Raw genomic sequence first — 22,115 nt, forward strand, 5'->3', positions numbered from 1 at the left:
GGGGGGGGGGGGTGATTAATGGAAGAGAAAATATGCATTTGCTACACATGCGTGAATCAATATAAAAATGATTGTTTGCATTTATTGTTGTAACACAATACGAGGCCCGAGGTTTTATTACGCAATGCAATTAAGCGCTTTTGTTATTTAGCAAGAATAACTGTTACTGGATTCAACGTTTCCTCTAGGATTTTTTTTTTTTTTCCCGGGGAGCTTGACGTCTTTGACGACCGCGCCCCCAAACAAGAGGGGATTTACTTGCTGGCGTCATGCAAATGAGCGCACACGAATATTATTCAAAACCGAGCAAAATAACTAGCTGCAGTTAACAATTTAGCGCATGCACACCTGCACTTTACAAATCCTGCACAGTGCAGGAAAGCTGCTAAATTCACAATATTTTCCACTATCATCCTCATATCTATTCAGTTTGTCCCACTCCATTCATTCCATAATATGCTCAGAATATCAGTCTCTTTATTTACTAGTGGTTCATTATTACCGTCCTCAATGACTGTTTTGTTTGCCTACTTTATTATTTGCCTGATTGTGGAATGTAGTCTGCTCGGGGAAGTGAACAGAATAAGAATTTCATTGTGCATTATTACTATGCATATGACACAATTTAACCCACAGGTGTCAAACTCAAGGCCCGGGGGCCAGATCCGGCCCACCACATGTTTTTATGTGGCCCGCCAAATACTAATTACGACTTCAGGTTTTTGAATAAATCCCAGATTGTTTTTAAACAGTCAAAACATTTTTTTTAAACAGTTTTTACCGGCCTCTGATTTCAAACAAGGTAAATGTGTGACTTCCAGTAATAACAGGCCTTTGATAGAAACTATACCTACAATGTGGCCCACGGTAAAAATGAGTTTGACAGCCCTGATTCTAAAAATAAGAAAAAGATTTTATGCAGGGGGAAAAAAAACAAAACAGACAGACTGGTGCTTGCAACTTTTTCAGTTGGCACGGCACAGGGTTTGGTCGCACATTTTGTCAGGCAGATACAAGACGTATTGCGGAATAAACCTTGCTTCCTATTTGAACCCCTCGATACGCAATACTACACGCACGATCAAAGTGGAAGGAGCAAAGGGAATTATTCCTCCGCGCACAAAGAGGTCTGTGATTATTTGCAAACACAGCAAATTCCCACAATGAGAACCCGCTGCTGTGCTGGCCCAGAACGAGAAGGGGGAGGCTTCTTCATTTGGCCCAGTTGTTGCGCAAACACTACCTGGATGTCCCGCCGGCAAGCGGCTTTTTAGTTTCTGTTTGGACTCACACGACAGCTTACATTAATCTCGTGTTGCAACTACAACTGGGTTAAAAGCGCGCATATATATATATATATATATATATATATATATATATATATATATATATATATATATATATATATATATATATATATATATATATATATATAAAGGCAGTACTCAAAAGTGGCGCAAACTTGAAAAATGCGCTAGTTAGCTAGCGCTAAGCTAACAAACTAGGGGCTAACAAACTAGGGTTCCAATAGTCCAGTGTCCAGGTGGCCTATATCGAATGATTGCTTGTTTAATATCATGCTCAATAGATGGCTAAATCGTACCATATGATTGTCAAATCCCATTTTTGAGGCGACTTCTTTCAAAATCACTGAGGTTCTCATTCAAAACACTGCGCTTATCAACAAAGCAGAGCTTTTGAAAAATCTGTAAGCGAGAGCAGGCGGGGGAAAAAAAAAAACAAAGTAGCAAGCTAGCTTAGTCGGCTAGAAATAATTTGCATGCAAAAACATGGCATGACAAGTCCAGCTTATATCTTACGTCTCTCGCTCAATGACTGAATGTGCTTTCTGCTCAAATGATCATGTGCTCAAAATGCTTGAAAAAGCAAATCCTGACGGCAGAATGAGCAGCGCTTTCTTCGATGAAAGTAAAATAACAACAAAGAAAGGGCGTTATGAACGCAGATTTTCACGTGGTGATCTTATCACGCATCCTGCATCATTTATGACGTCGCAGTACGGATGGAGGCGCTTCGACCCGAGACATACAAGTCACTTCGTTGTGACGTTGAAAATATGAAATATATAAAACAGGAAAAGTATGAAAACGTGTTTTGTTCTACTTCTTTGTATTACTTTGTAATTGCTCACAATTGAAATGGCCTTGCCAGCCCAAGTCTGGAATCTGCTGCATCCCTGCAGCTACCCGATGAATGACTATGACATTTTGTGCAAATATTCATCTCATGCCAGCAGAAGGTCAACATTTAAATGTATTGTAGCTCATGGATATATCGCTAGCGATGTTAATGGCATTGCACATGAGCCTCACCTTAGCACTTCCTTTAGCGCCGCGAGCTCGCGCTGTACTGTCATTTTAAACATGTTTGCATTCTAATTGTAGCCAAGGGCTCACGCTTGTCCTCCTACAACACGCTTTGACATTTTCACACATTGCCAAAGCTTTATATGACGCACGTGCGTCAAGATTCGGAGAACGGCGCACCACGTATCAAAAGAACCCTTGCGGCAAACGTAACCAATGTGGGGTGAAAAAAAGAAATCCTGTACAATAGTCCTGTTTCCTTATTTTATTATTTTCTCTTAATTTTTGGGCTTATCTTATCTTATCTTCCTTATATATATATATATATATATATATATATATATATATATATATATATATATATATATATATATATATATATATATATATATATATATATATATATATATATATATATATATATATATATATAAAGTACAAAAGTAATGAACAAAAATACTAACCAATATGTTTTCTCTAATTTAATGATTTTTTTCTTTCATATCAAAAATATGAATGCTTTTTCGTTTGTCATAAATGTGAGTTGACTATAAAACAAAATTTCCATCCTGTAGAATGTTCCCTTTTTTTTTTTTTCAATCGCAGGGGTTTTGTTACCCCCTAAATACATGCAGTGGGTAATTAATTCACATCATCGGCACTTACAGACTTTTACAGCGTCTTTTATAAATCCTTAACGGTTTTTCCCTTATTTTGTCCTTTTTTTTTTTTAATAATGTCGAATGTCCGCGTAGCCCTGTCTGCCTTCGCCAATCAGGGCGCAGAACAAAAACCGGATTATTCCCTAGCAATCGGGACGCACAACGCGACGCGCGCTCTCGCCGGCGAAGCGAAAGGCGAAGCGCGTTATAGCGGGGGAACGCCGCGTTCGCACCCTTCCATCATATAGACGAAAGTGCGAGACAACGGCAACACATGAGCGTCCTCTCTTTGAAGCTATTCACAAGCTGAGAACAGTTTGAGGGGGAGGGGAATTATTCACCCCGGCCACAAATAACCGCCGCGGATTTCATCGCACTTCCTCTCACATAACACACTATACCCCGTCACAGCATCCGGGAAGTCACGCTTTTGTCTCCCCCGTCCCTTCCGTTCCGTCCAAGTCAAAGACGCTTTTAAAACAAAGCCGGAGGCACGCCGACGATGGTACTGGGATCATGGATAATTAGGGTAGGTCTTGTGCTACAGTGGCAGCGCCTGTGTTCCCTCCCTGCTCCTCCTCTTCCCACATCATTTCCTTGAAGAGTGCTATCAGTGAGTAAGATCTCGCTAAACCACTGCCGCCTGTCTCTTTGCGATAGCGTCTCTCTCGGCCGGTCGTTTTGGCACAAGCCGCTGGAGCTGGGCAAACCCGCATCCGCGTCTGTCGAAATCGTGTCGGAGCATCAATTATTCGCTAATTATAACTGGCAAAAAATACACATCTGATAAACTTAAGCTTAATTAATAAATTGCTAGCAATTTTGCAGGGCTAATTAATCCATTTTCCAAATGAGCCGTGGTGTGAAGATCTCCTGGTTGTAAGGGTGCGTCTGGGGGGAAAATTGCAGAGGGGAATATTCATCAGGAAACACCGGGGGGAAGAGTGGCTAGCATAGCCGCCTCACAGCAGGTTCTTGGTTTGGATCCTGCTTTCCTATTTGCATACAATCCACATGCCAAAATATTTGTGGGATCAACTGAAGGCTTTAAAGTTCGGTCATCTGGTTATTATTATTATTTTTTAGCTTTGTTTTGACGGCGCGGAATTTTAAAAAGGGGCGCGATTTGGCATGAGGACATTGGGATTGAGAAGGAGCCAGATGGGCCAGAATTAACTTGCAATCGGGTGGTAAATGTCTCCGGTTTGCGTTATCTGGTGATGCAGCAATCATAAACCAGAGTTATACATCATCACTCTATTTCCGACACCTATTTTAGACACTGGTGACGTTAAGAGACAGGAGTTGTTTCTGATTGGACGAAATTTGGCAAAACTACTGCCGCCTGGCACGCTTGTAAATACCTGAAAGCGTACATCGTGTAACATCATCAAAACTGAACCGCGCAATCTCATTTTGGACCAGAACCAGGGAAGACGGCGGCACTTAACAAAAACGGTTATCTGCGAGAATATGTCATAATTTTACACCCGACAGGATATTAATTCGCAATCGAGCGAATGTTGTTCAAACACAGATGTCGGTTTTTGAGTTATAAGTTGACTCCACTAATGCGGGGGTCGAAAATCAGGCAAACAAACTTTGATTCGTCCTCGTAAAAACACGGTAAATCCTGAAAAGTAATAGACCGAAATAATATAGCGCTTCGAATCGCTCCTGCATCTTAACTCTCCGCGGTTGCACCCGCCCGCTCCAGCCATGGCCGACACACACGTACACACACCTCTCCTGGATAAGATCATGTTATTGGCTAAACAGAGACAGCTGCTGCAGGTTAACTGTCTAATCTCACATCAAGCAATTTCCCTAAACAAGGAGTGCAAGTCATAGAGCGGAGGGGGTGAAAAACGCAGCGGGGCAGGAGAATAAATGGAAGCTCAGTCAAGAGTGAAAAGCAGGTTCTAGAAGGCAGGTTATAGACTTGTAGCACTCCGGGCTTTGATTGGTGCACGGGGGCAAGCGTGTCTTATTAAAGCGGCCCGAGAGTATTCGCCGCCGTACAAAGAAAGTTGGATGAACACGCTGCGCTCGGCCCTTGTATGCGGAAATATCACACGGACGCACATTTTATTGACTTCCCCAGACGCTCCTTTTGTGAAATGTGGGCGGATTCTTTCGGTTCACTGCAGGCGATCGCGGTCCACGGCCCGATACGGGTCTGTGGAGCAACTGGTCCCGGGGATCCGAAATAATTAAGTACCGTAATTCCCCAAATATAAGATGCACTTTTTCGCCCGGAAATAAAAGCCAAAATTATGAGTGCGTCCTATAAACAGGCACGTAAGGATTATTACGATTATTACTTTTTTAACCCGACAGCAAGATTGATCCATCAGCTAAATAAGCTGAGTTTTGACACACAGATTTGCATATTTATGTCGGCCTTATTCTTACTTACAATAATAACCCTAACAGTACGTGCTTGACGTCAGTTGGCTATTAGCAGCCAGTACGTGTTGCAGCTAACGGCAGTTCATGCTAACTGAGATGGTTACGGCGTTATTTTGAATAAAAGAAGCGAGCAGACTGAACCAGCGTCCGAGTGGTGGAATATTGCTAAAACGGAGAGGATCATGTCAACGTTATGATGGCTCCAGCTGATTCAATTAAGAGTTGTAAGGTAAGCGGCCGAGTTCTCTGTAACTTACGGATATGAGCAACGAGGAAATTTGAAGAGCTTACAAAAGATGAGATTTATTTGGCTATAGTTTTTACATTGTCGCCAAAATGTAGACGCATCCTAGACACCGTATACCATAATTTGAAAACTAAAATTAAGAGCGCGTCCCTCATGTGGCCAAAAAGTTTTGCCACCCCTAGCTTAAGCGATAGATCGGACTAAATATATATTAATGTAGGCATACAGTATGCACGGTAGCTATAGATTCTTTAGTGTTTTTGTTTATTGCAAATTCTTTTTCATTTGCTTCATTTGCATTCAGGAAACGTTTCCATTCGCCGGCAAAGCGGGTTGTAAGGCATCGGCTTTTGTCGGAAATAAAATCCAAACGCAGAGTCGGCAGGGAAAAGGAAATTCCGCCACGCATATCGCAAAACAATGTCGCCCGAATCGTCACGGTCCTTCCGCAAGGAGTAAAACGGCCCTTCCGCTCCTTGGATTAATAGCGCCATTACCGCCAATCCGCCTTCAATATAGTGCGCGGTAGCTGGGAATCCCGTTAGTAAGATTAGTACTCGCTATAATGACATGAGCGGATTTCCCTGGGAATATCTATTTTTCCAAGCAGGTAATGACTTACAGCGAGCGGCGAGGCTGTTTGGAGCAATAGTGAGACTTTAGCACGCCACTTGTGCCATTAAGGCCCTTTTATGCTTTTTTTACGCCGGCTTTTGCTCCACTCGGAAACGCGCGGCAACTCGGCCGCGCCGACTCATATCCAAGGGAGTTATTGTTCAACACATGTCATGTGTAATCTGCCCGACCCACAGCGCTTAGAATAATTATTCATATTTCATCAGCGCATCGCGGCGTGGCATCGCCCGCCGCTCGCTAAGTCCTTTTCCATGTTCCATTATCAAAATTTCAGAGACGCGCGTTCGGGGTTGAGGGACTAAATGGAGAGGCTGAAGTAGTCGGGCTTATAAAAACATAATGGGCTTGTCGGCTTTGATAAAATGGAGATGTGGATGGCGCGTTGGCGTCACACACGCCCAACGGGGAAAGGTGCGGAAAAGGGAAAAGAAAATTACCGGGCAGATAATGTAGCGTGTGCAATCAGAGACACCGGTTGCACAACAGTTATTACTGATAACAATGGCTCGGCGGTGCTTTTTTTTGGGGGGGGCCTCACCTTGTTCCAACGGAGGCGGTCGAACACCTGTAGCCTTCAACTTGAGCGCTTCCTTGGCGGACATGTCGCAGCAGGAGCCTTTGTTGGTGTCTTGGTCGCTGTCGGCCTGGTCGCTGTCGCCGTGCCCGCTGTCTCGGAGACTCGCTCGCTCCGGGTCTTTGAAGGTGGAACTACTGGAGAAAGGCGGCGAAAGAGCATGGGCGAATGCTTGAAAAAAGACGATCTGTGAGGATTGATGAGTGCGTTTGCACGTTGCGTTGCAAATGCAACGGAATGCTCAGAATGTAAGTCTGTTCATTCATTAGGTCTTCATTATTATTGCCCGTATTGCTCAATTACTGTTTTTTTTGTGTGTTTGTTTTATTGCCTACCTTATAATTTGCTCGGTTATGGAATGCAGTCTGCTCAGGGGAGTGAACAGAATAAAAATGTCATTGCATATGACAATAAAACTCTTGAATCTTGCTGTGCTGGTTCTACCGAGGAAATGATTGCCCAAATAAAGGATGCACCCTTAATTTTGGGGTCAAATTCTGCTATTTTCTATGTTACGCATCAACTCTTTGCTGACGATGCTAAGACTAGAGAAAATCCCAAAAAATCTCATCTTTATAAATTCTTAATACTTTCTTGTGTTCATATCCATAAATTATACATTTGTTGCGCGTTAAGTGTGTATCAGATTTCCCACATTGCGAGCGGTCAGTGAACGCCTCGCCGGTGTAATGTCCGATGCGCTCGAAGCATTTGTTTTTCCGTTTCCTCGCGACGCAGCTCGTGTTCATTTTGTCATAAAAAGGCAAAGTTGCGCAGAATCCGTGTACCACCAAGTTTATGATTGTGTTCTACATGCCAAAAGACCACAATTAATAAATGAGTCAAACGGAATACCTTTAGGTAATCTCTTACCGGTGCACTTTTGTTTGAATCGGGTGGAGATATCGTAACTTTTAGCAATTCTGTAACATTCCTAAGCATGAACAAAAGCGTACTCGGACATTGGTTCGGTCTGCTCGCTTCTTTTGTTGAAAATAATGCCATGACAACCCCAATCCCCAATCAAAACAATCTTTGAAGGGGAAATATGTGAGATTTAGACCGTTTTGATTCAAAACGAACAAATTAAATGATTATACATTTCAAAGACTTGCAAATAAATGTGTTCTTAACGACCAACGGATAACGACCAATACAAACGTAGGTCCAGTTATCATTAAATGATATGACATGGGGGGTGGCACTCCTCCGTTTAGCTCCGGACAACGGTGAATGCAGCGCCTCCTGTTGCCCGTAATGAAAACCGGCCAAAATCTCACACGTTGTCCCTTTAAATCCTTTCTAGATACGCAAAGAAACAAATAAAGCACTGAAACATGTGAAAGTCGAAGCCTTAATGATAAGGTCTAAGTTAGGGTTGTAGTTGCAAATCCAAACACCTACCTTTGAACAAACTGTTGTCTGCTTCCCATGTAATTAGGCTCAGCGGGGAAACTGTCCGTCTGAGAAAGAAAAGAGAGAGAAAAAAAAAGATATGTACTGGACACTCGAGAAACTACTCCTACTGTGAAACTAGATCTCCAGGTGATTAATTATACGGCAAATTTGTGTTAAAGGACAGACCGCTTGAACAGAGTAATGAGAAATGAAGCTCCTCTCGATTCGGCTTTGACCATTTTCATTAGCCATGTAAATTGGGCGAATTAGCCATGATAAGCTACATTACTGTGCCGAACTTCAAATGTGGCAGACACTGGCTGGCTCAGCCGCTAGCGGTAATAACCGTATTGCGACAAAGTAATCCTAATTTACACAATATCTGAACTGTTTGCACATCACGAGTGACGAAATAGTGGCGGTATTAAGGCGTGGATTAAGTTAGCTAAATCCCCACTAAATGGCCAAGTAGCAAACGCACGGCCCGCCACTCCGCGTATGTATGCGGGGATACCGTGCGTACGTTGTGTGTTTCGATGCGAGGCAACCTAATGGTGCTCGTTTTGTGCGCGAGTGTGTATGTGTGTGTGTTTGGAGCATGCAAATGGATGGTTAGAAAGAACGCAGAGGTGTCAAATTCCAGTCCTCGAGGGCCGGTATCCTCCATGTTTCTCTCACCGACACACCAAATTTAAATGATTAGCTTGGTGCTAATCATTTGGCGGATGACCCCGGGGAAAAGGCTTTGTTTTTGTCTAAAACGAGTTTGACGCCCCTGTGATATATTTATACAAGCACTTTTTCTTCAGCAACAGACAGTTTTATTTCTGGCCGCAAAAATTTGCGTCACAAACAACGTGCGTCCATACACAAAGTAACAAAAGGCGTACAAGGAGCCATCGTAACACAATTTCGCTATAAATTACTTCATGTTCCAATTTATTTGCTCTTAATTTGAAGGAATCGTACCGTTTCCCGATTGAAAAGGTTGAATTGCCGACACCTGTAAAACCTTGCCGCCCCCCTGAAGCGCTTTCTCGTACCCTCGGGGGTACTCCAACACACCGTTGGCAACCCTTGTCTTACAAACCCCCAATAAAATAGCGCGAGCGACTGGGAAAGTATTAACTCACTTCTCGTCAGCACTCCAGACTTGATCTCAGCAGTACATGGAACACCTTTCGTTCTCTGTCGTTAATTACGGCAAAGTGTGCTATGTGAGTGTTTTTAATGATGGCAATTGCTATAAAAGGTCACTATTATCCCGCAGCGCCGACTGGCCTTTAGAAAAATTCCTGTCCCCCATATAAAGCATGAAAACAGCTAGAGCTTAGAAACGATTAAAAACCACGGTATGGACTTGGAAGGAAGAATGAGATCGGTGGCCGCGGGGTTTATAAAAATGGCGCAATTATGGGATTGCGGCGGCGGATATTCATGGGAGTAACACAAAAGCCCGCGACCGTCTTCAACCGGTAACGGCGAAACGATCAGAAAGCGACGTCTGGCTCGCTAAGGTTTTTTTCTACGCCCGGCTTGGCTCGCAGTCGATGGAGTATTTCAATCTGTGCTCTGCGGTAGCTCCGTATGAAAAAAAAGAGCGTTTGAAGGTCAGAGAGGAAGCCGCAATACTTTGAACTTTCCCCGTTTACTCTCGACGCCTTTACCACTACCGCTCAACACTCCATTCCTCCACGGGCATCATTCAAAGAAAACAGCAATACGGCGTATCAAAGGTTGGACGCAGAAGGAAGAATGGTTGTCGAAATTCGTTTGGCATTGAAATGATAACGGCGTGGAAAAAAAAAATGGAGATGAAATTCTTTTTGTTGCCATCCAGGGACTTATCCTTGGACATGGTTTTCAATCAGCGTGACACGGCTCAACCCCAATCTGATCGGCATGGAAGGACGTTTTTAGAAATCGGGCGCCTTCTGCCTGTAACTGTAGCAACACCAGCAATAAGGAGCGAATATTAACGTTGCGGCCGTGTTCTATGAAGAAATTCACACGCTTCGAAATGCTCACCGGCTATCTCTAACACTACGGCTCGATGAAAACCAAGCGTTTTTTTCTAAATTAAAATATGGGCAAATATAGGAACTTACAGTCATCAAAATTAACAAAATAAAATGCGTTGCATAGCTTTAGTGGAAAGGAAAATGATAAAATTAGCGTATTTCCCCAAATGTAGGACACGCCCTTAATTTTAGGGTTCAATTCCGGCATTTTCGATGTTTCTTTGTAACAGATGCACCAACGGTTCGGCCACAAAACTGTAGCAAAACAGAATAAATCTCATCTTCATGAATTGTTGTGGGTGTGTTTCAAATTTCCCACAGTTGGTTCGGTCTGCTAGCTTCTTTGATTGAAAATAACCTCAGCTAACACGAACTGTCATTAGCTGCAACTGTCACTGGCTGCAAACATCCAATGAGGTCCATCCGTTACGGTAACTATTCTAAGTAAGCGATATGAAAATGCACGTCTGTGCGTCAAAACTCAACTTATGTGGCTGAGAGAGCAATGCTAATCTTCAAGTTATCGCTTACGGATGCACCCATTGTTTGGGTCTTCATTTTCGGGGAAAAAAAGTGTCTTATATTTCGGAAATTACGGTAAATGTTGGGCATTTAATGCTTGGACTTCCAAGGAGTTGAACTATTTCCACTTGGATCGCTAAATGTTATGCTTTCTGTATGCTGATTAGATTCGTTTTATACAATCTGGTTTCCTGCGCTTGAGTTGTTGGAGATCAAACAAAGGTCAATCACACCCTGAAGTGGACACTGATTAGCAGACATTGTGTTTGGCATTACCTGAAAGACTCCTGCTTTAGGTGGGAGGGCAAGTTCAGAAGTCGGAGGAAGGCGTGAACATGGAAGAACATGTACAGTTGATGATGACTTTGTTTTAGAAAACGCCCCCCGCGGCGATTTTGTTTAAAGGGATTTGCATTCTTTGTAAGAAGGAGCTTGCTGTAATCAGAATCAGCTCAAGTTTAGCCTACCACATCAATGCAAAGCGAGATAGTAACAAAGATTTGCTTTGCAAATCTTAAACCGGAGAACATTCAGCATTTGGGCATCAAAATGGGAGAGCATGTGGACTCGGTCCAATAAATAAGGAATTTAACTTTAAAAATACCCGGCCCGCCCCTTTGATAAAGGTAGCGAGATGCACTATTACATTATTACAGAATCAGCTCAATTTCAGCCTACCGCATCAATGCAAAGCACCCAACTGTGACCGCAGACACAGCTAATGATTGCAATGGCGCTATTTTAACAAGCTATAGCAAAGCTCTTTGACTGACTAGACTTGAAAATACTCCGCATTTAAGCAAATCTTTGATGATCAGGATGAAATTCCTCCAATTAAACAATGCATCCAAAAAAAACTCTTGTTGATTTTTATTTTTTTTTAACCTCGACCGTATTACTTCCTCTATACATATGTAATCCCTTCAACCATTGATTACACAATAAATGACACATAAATAAAAAGACCTTAAACAAATAGCGGTTCTCAGTGGTTGCACTTTCCAAGGGATGGGGGGATTTACAGTAGTTTGTTTGCAGCCGCGGCTGAGAATTGCAAAAGCGTGTCGCTCTGAACGACGTGCGGTTTCAAGTGTACGCAGCAAGGGCGAGGGGTCAGAGCGATACTGAGTACAGTGAGGGTTAGTAAGTGTAAAAAGCTCCACTCCGTCGGCTATTCCCACCGAGGCCCTAAGACTGACCAAGCAGACAGAGCAACGATTGAGACAAATGGGACGAGCGCATCAGACTCTTATTTCACTCTCAGGCCTTGTTGCCGCGTTTTGTTCGTTTTCAAAGGGCGAATATATGGAGAGGTGTGTGCATGCGTGTGTGTTTAAGCTGTCAGAGGAATGGTCAGTGAACAGGGAAAATGGCAGCTTCGCTTTTACACAAGATTGGACCGCGATCGCTCAGTCAAAGGAAAAAGCTACACCGTCACCTACTCTACAGGCTATGATATACCCTTTTGTTCTATATTGTTTGCCTTTGAAAATGGATCCGTATCAAACCACAACATTGTGAGTTAGCCAAAGAGAGCGAGAGAGGTAGAGCATTTACTGTATGTAACTCGGCTAAAAAGGAAAGTGTGGAGTCTCTATCGGCCAAATACTGAATGGAGGGAGAGTGAGGGGGATAGAGAGAAAGAGGGAGAGAGAGGAGAGAGAGAATGAAATATGTAACTTGGCAAGAAACGCAGTGAGGAGAGTCTCACTTCTTCGCCAATAGAGAAAGCCAGATAGATACGTGATCTATCTATCTATCTATCTATCTATCTATCTATCTATCTATCTATCTATATATATATCTATCTATCTATCTATCTATATATATATATATACAGTATATATATATATGGAGTGTGTGTGTGTGGGGATATGTAACTTGGCTAAAAAGTGCAGCGTGGAGAGTCTCTGTACGTCTTAGCCAGAGATGCGAGTGAGAGAGTTAGAGAGCGAGCAAAAGTTATATGTATGTGGGTAAAAAGCCAAGTGCGTCGAGTCTATTCGACCTCTTAGCTAGATGCTGTATGTGGAGAGGGAGAGAGCGAGGATGAGAGATCGAGAGAGATGGATATACGCAACGGCTAAAAAGTCAAGTGTGGAGAGTCTCTGTCACATCTTAGCAAGACATTGAGGGAGAGGGAGAGAGAGAGAGAGAGAGAGAGAGATGGATATACATAACGGCTAAAAAGTCAAGTGTGGAGAGTCTCTGTCACATCTTAGCAAGACATTGAGGGAGAGAGAAAGAGAGAGAGAGAGGGATGGATATACGTAACGGCTAAAAAGTCAAGTGTGGAGAGTCTCTGTCACATCTTAGCAAGACATTGAGGGAGAGATAAAGAGAGAGAGAGAGGGATGGATATACATAACGGCTAAAAAGTCAAGTGTGGAGAGTCTCTGTCACATCTTAGCGAGACATTGAGGGAGTGATGGATATACAGTATGTACTTGGGTAAAAAGCAAAGCGCGGAGAGTCTATGTTACCTGTTAGCTAGATACTGTACGCAGAGAGAGAGTGAGAGAGCATGAGCGAGCGTGTCTTCCGAGGGATCCCTTGTTTATTCCTCCTGGAAAACCGTCAAAGCGAGCCAAAAACGGGAAGACTTGGTAAAGGATAAAACGCAATGAAAATGAGGTTAGGAGATAGAAACCACGGTTGGGTGGGAACGCAGCAAATTAATAAATAAATAGAGTGGAGGGAAAAAAAACATCAAAGTTAAAGGACGATAAAAAAGGATATAGCATTAAAGCGATATAGGGACAGTAGACAATAATTAGAGTCCATTGATTGCTTGGTGACTTCAGAGCAATTGTAAGTGAGCAAATGTAATTAGCGGGCGGTACGCATCTCGGAGGAGATAAAAGACCAATCGTTCAGTGGGGGGACTCAAGTCAAGCAAAGACGTCGGGGTCAAATGTCTCCCCGTCTCCCAAATAGCCGTCGGACGAGTCCCGCCCAAATGAGTTCGCCGTAATTTCACAAATTATGCTTATAAAGCCAAATGGGATTTTTTTGTTTGTTTGTTTTAATTCTGATGAAAGCTAGCTTGGTTTTAAGAACATTTCAATTATTATTATTATTATTACTCAAATCATTCTTAAATGATAACAAGTCAAATAATATAGTATCCCCATCAAAAAATATCATCCGTAGCAGCGTTTCTCAACTATTTTTCAATTGTATTTTATATTGTATTTTTCAAATGTATTTTTTTTCCGGCAAACTTCTCCTTAAGACGGCGGTGTCCAAGCTACGGCCCGCGGGCCATTTGTGGCAGACGTTTCAGCGGCATATGCTTAAATTACATTTTGACATGGCACAAAATGCTGTTGTATTTATATTTTTTTGAGGTTGTTACGACATTACTTTCAATAAAAGAAGCGGGAAGCCCGAACCAACGTCCGAGTCCGTTCTTGTTCACACAAAGGAATATTACTAAAAACGAAAGGATCAAACTCAAGCTGCGTCGCGAGGAAAAGGAAGAACAACTGCTTTGAGTGCATGATACACCGGAGAGGCGTTCACTGACCGCTCACAATGTGGAAATCCGAAACACGCTCAACTTAGCCCGCAACAAACATCTCATTTAAAGATATGAACCCAAGAAAATGTGACGGATTTATTAAAATGAAATTTATTCCGTTTTGCTCAAGTATTTACACTGTCGCCAAACTCTTGGTGCATCCTATACACGGCAACATAGACCATTCCAGAATTTGGCCCTAAAAAAGGGTGCGTCCTAAACACAGACGGGTCCTATATTTGGGTAAACACAGTAAATAAAGCGTGGCTGTTACTTTGTCGACTCAACTCCGTAACTAAAACAAAACCAAAAGACATGGATAAGGTTGGGGTGTATTTACCCTTGCACAGGCAGTACAGGAGGGGATGTAAGGAAAGGTACTATTTTTTTTTTCCCTTCATCATGGCGTTTTATCAAGTCATGTTTACCTGCTGGGAAGCAAGGCATGCTTTCAAATAAATCAGTGAGAGAAAATAACACTTTAGGGTGAGAAATAAATATTGTAGCATGGTTAAAAGCGCTAAAAAAAAAAGACTTTTCATGATAGGGCCTCTAAGTTTCCGCATATTGAAGCAAAATAGGCAGCAACAGCTTCAGTGTTTTTGCGCTGGGAAAAACAAGATTATTGAACGGCTTTTGGTGGGAGCGCATCTATCTTTTGTAATAATGTTTGTCATTTAATTTTGGAAACTAAATTACCTTTCAAGTGTATGAAAAGAAAACACTTAAGGGATAAACAGAAGTAAGCTTTCGAGTCGGTCAACAAAGCCTGTCATTATCTCCAGAATCAACTCGCACAAAAATAATGAAATGCAAACCTCCTGAGAGCGAATACCCTTGAACTCATTCTTTTTTTTTCTCTCTCTCTCTCTCTCCAGCTTATGCATTAAACACACATACATAAACAACATATTAGGCGAGGCTATTTGATGTTCCGTGAAAAATCAAGCGAGGGGCTAAACTGAATTGTGAATGTACTGCAACAAAGTGGCTGAAAAGTCTCAGCCTAATAAGCCATCTTTTAATAATACTCTGTTTACCAGACATGACAAAACACATTTGCATAATCTGTTTTAACTCCATTGCGTGTGTTCGCCGCATAAATAATGAATCACACAAATCTGCCAGACAAATAAAAGGGCCTGATCAACACAACCTGATCTCCGCCGCCACATTGTTTTGCACTGCCAAACTGAAAACAATAGATTTGAACAATCGTTTGGTTAATAACGATTTTAATTATTTTTAGAGGAACAAAAATGCTTTCCGATTTCAAAGGCTTCTCTGAGGAAATAGAAAATGGATGCGCTGTTGTTCCGAGGCGCGAACGTTTCTCGGGGTTATTTCAAGGTTTTACAGTATACTGCTTTTTCTCACCGATACCAGCATGAGTGACCAACACTGAGGACCGATACCACTATACATTTGATAGATAACGCTCCCCTTCAAAAGATATTTTTACTCACACATATATACTTTTAGTCCTGACATTTTAACATTTAAAGTGACAATATGTAAGATTTACACCGTTTTCACTAATAGTGAATACATTAAAGTAAAATTAAAAAACTTAAATGTGTTCTTAATGACCATCAGTATGTTTCAAATATAATCGTAGGTCTAGTTAACATTCAATTCTATTTCCAGTGATTCAGGTGTCATTTACGAGTCCACAGGAGCAATAATTTTGAAACTTTTGATTATTTTGATCATGTAAGTTTACTTAAGTTCAGTTTGGGGTCATGCTGAGTGCTTCCTGTGTGATGTCATTGCTAAAGTGCCAACAACTTGCAATTTACGATGTATTTATTTTATTCTCTATGATTTCTTGGAAAGGACTATATACTATGGTCTACTGTCTTTTTGTCGTAGCTCTTATGCATTTTGTGTATTGTTACATGTTCAATGTTTGATATTGTCTGTAAATTGAATATTTAAATTTAAAAAATTGTTTAAAAAAAAACAATGCCAATGTCAGACGCGTGTATGTTACACACGTGTTTTTTGTGAATACGTGCAGTGTTAGCCGTAGCTAACGTCAATTTCATTTTTGTTAGTTCTACGGGGTAAATTGTTGGAATGAAGTGTGGCTGAAACGAGTAAAGATGTAAAGTGGAAGACCACCGTAAACATCAAAGCAAAAATTCTATTGTCTTGTTTGTGGGCAAGCCGGCATCTTGATAAATTATAAAAATGCATCACAAAATGTAACAAATACGGCAGCCAGCTGGTGTCTCGCGTCTCATATTATACGCCAACAATGCCGCCTTTCGTATCTTGAATTTTCTCTCGATACTCGAGACCATCAATTTCCAACAGGGCGTTTCGTAAGCTAAATTTTTCGTAACAAGAGGCGTTTGTAAGTAGAGGTACCACTGTACTCGCGTTTTTGTCAAATTCACCCAAATTAAAGTAAAAAAAAGCGGGGTCGTCTTATAAGCGGAGACGACTTGTACCCCGAAGAATCCGGTGAGTTTTTTTGTCTTTTTCAATGTCTTCTCCTCATGCACAAATTTGTTGAGCTGCAAGACGGCGACAAGAACGCGGCAGTCGATTTAGCCGAGGAAAAAAAAAAAAATCCGCTTCAAACAGAAGCAGCAATGCAACACATTGCGCGTGTTTACTTATCAACACAATCCACATCTGTGGCAGTTTAGCCCCAGGGGTGAATAAAAATGATTGCTTCTGGCAGAGATATTTACTTAAACGCACTTGTGATATCAAACACAGCAGTCAGACGGTCCAAGTAAACATATTGACACGCGACGCATTCCCACATTTGGTTCCGATAACGGAGCCGAGCCCCGTGGCTGCCGATAAACTAAAACGGCGCGAGGTTCGAACTGACGATGAGAGAGAGAGAAAAAAAAATGCTGCTCGATGCTTAATTGTTCAACTGTCCTTGCAAAGGAAGAAGTAACGGGCGCGCTATGCAATCCTGCCGAACATGCTACTAATCATTCTGCACACCCTCATCAATACTTGCTTCGTCTTTGCCGTTAACTTTAGTCTGGAGTCAGCACTGACCTTGCTTTACCCTCATTTAAACCATTGCTAACTCAGCCTAAAAAACACAAAGCTGCTTTACATGGAGTCAACTTATCAAGTTCTACACGTGTCGATAACCGTTCACCAAATGCCAAAGAATATACCAAGAAATAACCTACTTTTCGTACCGTAACCCGCACCCTCATTTAAGCCGGGCCAACAATATAAAGCGATAAACAACTTTGGTCATGAATAGGCCACATCGGACTTTACTAGCCGTAACATCATATATTTTCGCAGAAAGATGGTCAATGGAAAGTTATTAACTATTATTTTTTATTTATAAATACCTATTGATTACCTGTGGATAGTCTCCTGGTGACTCGCAAAAAAAAAAAAAAAAAAAAATGCAGATAACCCATACTGGACTATAAGCCACAGGGGCTCAAATCAAGAGAAAAAAGTTGAGATTCACAGTCTGAAAAAAAAAAAAAAAATTAACAGTTTTTTGGAAATAGCTAACAAGCATTACACACGATAACACAATTTTGGACTCTGTAACTAACGTAAACACATGCACTCGCTAAACTGAGACTCAAGCATACGCCAAAGGTCGCATTGTTTTTCAACAACAATTTTTAAAACATTCATGTGGACAGAAAGTAAGAATTTGCTTGCACGGAGAAACTCTCGACACTGCACGATAAACATTTTGAATTTTGAAACAACGTAACATGCAACCGCGCTACGTAAGACAACTTCAAAATAAACACTCCAAATAATACATACGCATCAATGCCACAGACTTATCATGCTTTTATTCTGAAGTCCTTTACGCGCTGCTAGCATTCCAATTCGCTTGACACGTTCCAAATTCCTGAGGACGGGACGTATGGCGCGTTCAAATGCAGTCCAACCTTTCAAACTCACGCTAAAAAAGCTATGGATGCATTAAACAATATAGCAAAAAAATGAACAATAATAATAACTTGTTAATGTCATATTGATGAACAAAACACGCTTTAAATTGCCGGGATTGACCAACAAACAATGAAGTCGATGATAATTTTGGCGCGTGGTGAAAGGATTTTCTGTTTCCCTATAAACCAGGCAAGATGTATGAGCACACGCGCACGGTCTATCAATACATACACCGATTGACATGTACCTTGCGCCTGAATTCCTTTTCTTCCTACTCTTTATATAAAACACACACACACCCACTCACACTATGTTCTTCCCTTCAAGGTGACCTATTCAGCGTTTGTATTGCTGAGCGGCGATGAGGTTTCTCCGCTTCCGCGGGAAGACGGGGTCGGGCTTCTGTTCTCTCAAAGAAGGTTCAAGGGGCGAAGCTTTGCCGTGCAAGCGTTCGATGGCCCCTTCCCCTCTGACGCTTTTAAGTGCGTCTGTGGTGCATTCGGAATCTGCCAAAGCACACTTCGCAGTAATCGGCCGGGCCGTAAATGCAACAATCAAGAATCATCTCGGGCGTAAACCTTAAACACCACATATATACGTTTAACACTGCACACACACATACCGTATTTTTCCGGGCTATAAGGCGCACCGCTATATAAGCCGCAGCAGCCAAAAAATAAACATCCTTTGCCACTAAGGCGCACTGGACTATAAAGTGCAGGTATATGGTGGGAATAAATGTTCTTTATATTTTTTTCGTAATTGTCTAACAACTGCAACATCCTCTCTGTAACAGACTGAACATGCCTGCATATTTAGTCCCGACATTATATTTATAGAAAATGGACGGATGGATATGACCGACACATTACTGCAGAATGAAATAGCAGTTCAAACTGCAAATCGATACTTCGATAGCATTCTGTCTCCCGTTGTTTAATTATTTTAGTGAACATTGCATGCACACGCTGCATATAAATCATATACACAATTATTAATTTATGAAGACGATCATATACACTGTGTACCGTATATCAAATCTTCACGTCACAAACTTTCAAGCCCGATCTTATCCAATTTAGACATTGTTTTCATATATTTATAATATGTATTATAATATGATAATAATGTAATATAATAATATATTTTAAAACTCTTTTTGAGCACAGCCATTGATTCACATCTTTTTACTTCTATTTCATAGTCTTTCCATAAACTGACTCCCTGAAAACATTTGCTTGATAAGCCGCACTGGACTATAAGCCGCAGGGCTCAAATCATGATGAAAAAGTTGCGGCCTATAGTCCGAAAAATACGAAAAATACGGTCATATATATTGATGTTTTTACCTAAGGTTTTTGCACGCGTTGCACGTTACAAGCTTAGCCGCTGAACGGATTAAGTTCGTAACACGGGGGCCCACTGTATGTATGTATATATATATATATATATATATATATATATATATATATATATATATATATATATATATATATATATATGAAAATAATATAAAATACCAGAATTTGACCCTCGAATTAAGGGAGCGTTGCCTACACAGGTGCGTCCCATATGTGGGTAATTGCGGTATACCGCAACGAATCACTTTGTCCACCGTTGGAGTGGCGCTTAGCTGGGCACGTCAGGCCTCCTCTCTCGTAATCGTCTTCCACCGCGCACGGCCACACCAGCACTCGCGCCTCTCCACCTGGGAGTACAAGGACTCAAGATGTCAATGTGACACATTTCCGGCAATGTGTGAGGGAGCGGTATTGGCTTACTAATCTGGACAGGCGAGGAAGAAGAGTGGCGGAAAGGAAGAAAAACAAGAAAGGCAGCGCACTCCACAGTTCCATTCATCATCTCCAGCGTATAAATAGCAAGATCTGCTCAGAGTTAACATTGAGCCAGCGCTTCTTCCGCGGTACTTTATTCATTAAGACCGCGCGCGGGGATCAATACGGCAGACGTATACACTGTACTGTTGACAAGATAATCTCATCATTATGAATTTGGCGCGGGTCGTCAGTAACATGAGCAATTGCAACGCTTATCGGCAACGACGGGTCTTGGGAGGGAGAACGCGAAAGGGCGCGCTTCCTTATTCCCTTTTTATTAAGGCTCAGAACAAAAGACGATAAAATGTTGCATCTCATCGCAAAATATAGAATAGTCAATAAGGGATAGGGAAGCTAAAAGCACTGTGAAACAGAAATCTCGGTAAAACATAACACCCGTTTGGGACCAATTGAGTGAATCGGTGTGATGCAACGGAAAACCACCAGACATATATCGCATTTTCATAGTCCATTAGCATTCGCCGTTGTCGCTTCAAACCAAAAACAGCGGGAGGAAAAAAAAAAAAAAACAACAACAGCATTTTCTGCCTGGCCAACATACTTTTGTTTTGGCAATACTGCGTTGCGGTGCAGACTCAGGCCGCTTTTGTTGCTATAAACACATAAGAGTCACCACAAAGCACAGTGGCTGTCATTTCGCTCCAGACACACACAAGGCTTCAGACGCGGGAGTCACATTTCAAACCGGGCTTCACATGTCAGCAGTAGACAGCGAAAGCGGCGGGTTCACTACCATTGCCTCGGAGACACCCGTTGAACAAAATAAAAAAGGCCGCGATACACTACTTCAAACATCTTCGGATGCCGCCGTTCATTTCCAAATCGCTCGATTGAGACCGACGGATCGGCGCGAGCGAGACATCCACATCTCGGCATGTGTGAGGTTTTTCCCAGGCTTATACGATGGCCCCTGTTAGGGACACGGTCGAAATCTTTTCTTTTTTTCTCGTCTAAGGTCTCAGGGGCGTCTCAGTGAGACGGACGGGCTTTCTGATCTGTGCGCCTCTGTTGATCGCTCTCTTTGTATGTTTCTTGGAGCGAGCCTTTGAAATGAAGTTCGTTGCCTTGTACTTGAGATGACATTTTCGGTAATTAGTGTCATCAGTCCCCAGATGTTTATGTGGCACGTGTAAGGTATTCCCAGGCTTATCCTATGGCCCCCGCTAAGGATAGCGCCAAATTCTTGTTTTTTTAACCCTCAACTGAGATCTCCGAACGGCCTTTCCGTCCCGTAACCTTCTGCTGGTCATTATCTTGTTTCTTTTTTTTGCTAATCCATGACCTGACATGTCTCGTGCAGTTGTAATGACAATAAACTTTCAACCCTTCCTATGTTGATATTTACTTTTGGAAATGAGAGCAAACGAGATGGTTTTCACGGGACAGTACGGTATATCCTTTCGATCAATTAATCACATTACCGATGGAAGCCGGAGAAGTGCTTAGCAATAAAAGACAAGGACAAGGACGGACGGAGGGATAAATCATTTCCCCTCAACTAATGAGAGAGAAGGTGAGAACAGATCCACATAATTCCTTCTTGGAGCTGCGTGGTGTTTCGCTAGCACATGTCTAGAGGGCAGAGAGTAGCTCTCTTGCATTGGAGCCGTGCCAAAAGCGCTTCGGAGCGAGAGCCACTTTGTTTGACTTTGAAAATGTTTGATTTACAGCTCGCAGACCCAGATATTGCCACTTCAAAGAACACATTGTCTGTAGGTTTGTCCTTCCGTGTGCTGGACACCTTTTTCCACGATTATTTTCATGGCCCGACGAGATACGGCAACTGAAACAATATCTGGATCAAATTTCGTAGAATAGTGTTGATATTGTTCAGCGGCATTAAACGTGCGATATGGCTGAAACAAGCGTTTGAGTCGTTTGAGTTTCTTGGTTAAAAATAAAGGCTCTCTTGCGTTGGATTCCTTCTGGAAAAACATTATTTTTTTTAACATTTATTATCAACAATATACTTACAGTTAACCACCATTATTTACGGGATATTGTGATCAGGCCGGCCCGCGGAGC

General features: G+C 42.0%; 1 protein-coding gene across 3 annotated transcripts in view; it reads right to left on the bottom strand.

The window, feature by feature from the left end:
* pcdh17 (protocadherin 17) overlaps nt 1-22,115 on the bottom strand; it is a 132,837-nt gene that overhangs the window by 33,561 nt on the left and 77,161 nt on the right. For 2 of the 3 annotated variants that reach the window (XM_088413308.1, XM_088413309.1), the window contains 2 exons: nt 8,263-8,321; nt 6,823-6,995 (listed from right to left, as the gene is read on the bottom strand). In XM_088413308.1, the coding sequence (XP_088269434.1) occupies nt 6,823-6,995; nt 8,263-8,321 (232 nt within the window). The remainder of the gene's footprint in view (nt 1-6,822; nt 6,996-8,262; nt 8,322-22,115) is intronic. The other variant, XM_088413310.1, reaches the window with a different exon arrangement.

The sequence above is a fragment of the Hippichthys cyanospilos genome, chromosome 4 (genome assembly GCF_059441005.1).
Source record: "Hippichthys cyanospilos isolate Australia breed blue-spotted pipefish chromosome 4, RoL_Hcya_1.0, whole genome shotgun sequence".
NCBI lineage: Eukaryota > Metazoa > Chordata > Actinopteri > Syngnathiformes > Syngnathidae > Hippichthys > Hippichthys cyanospilos.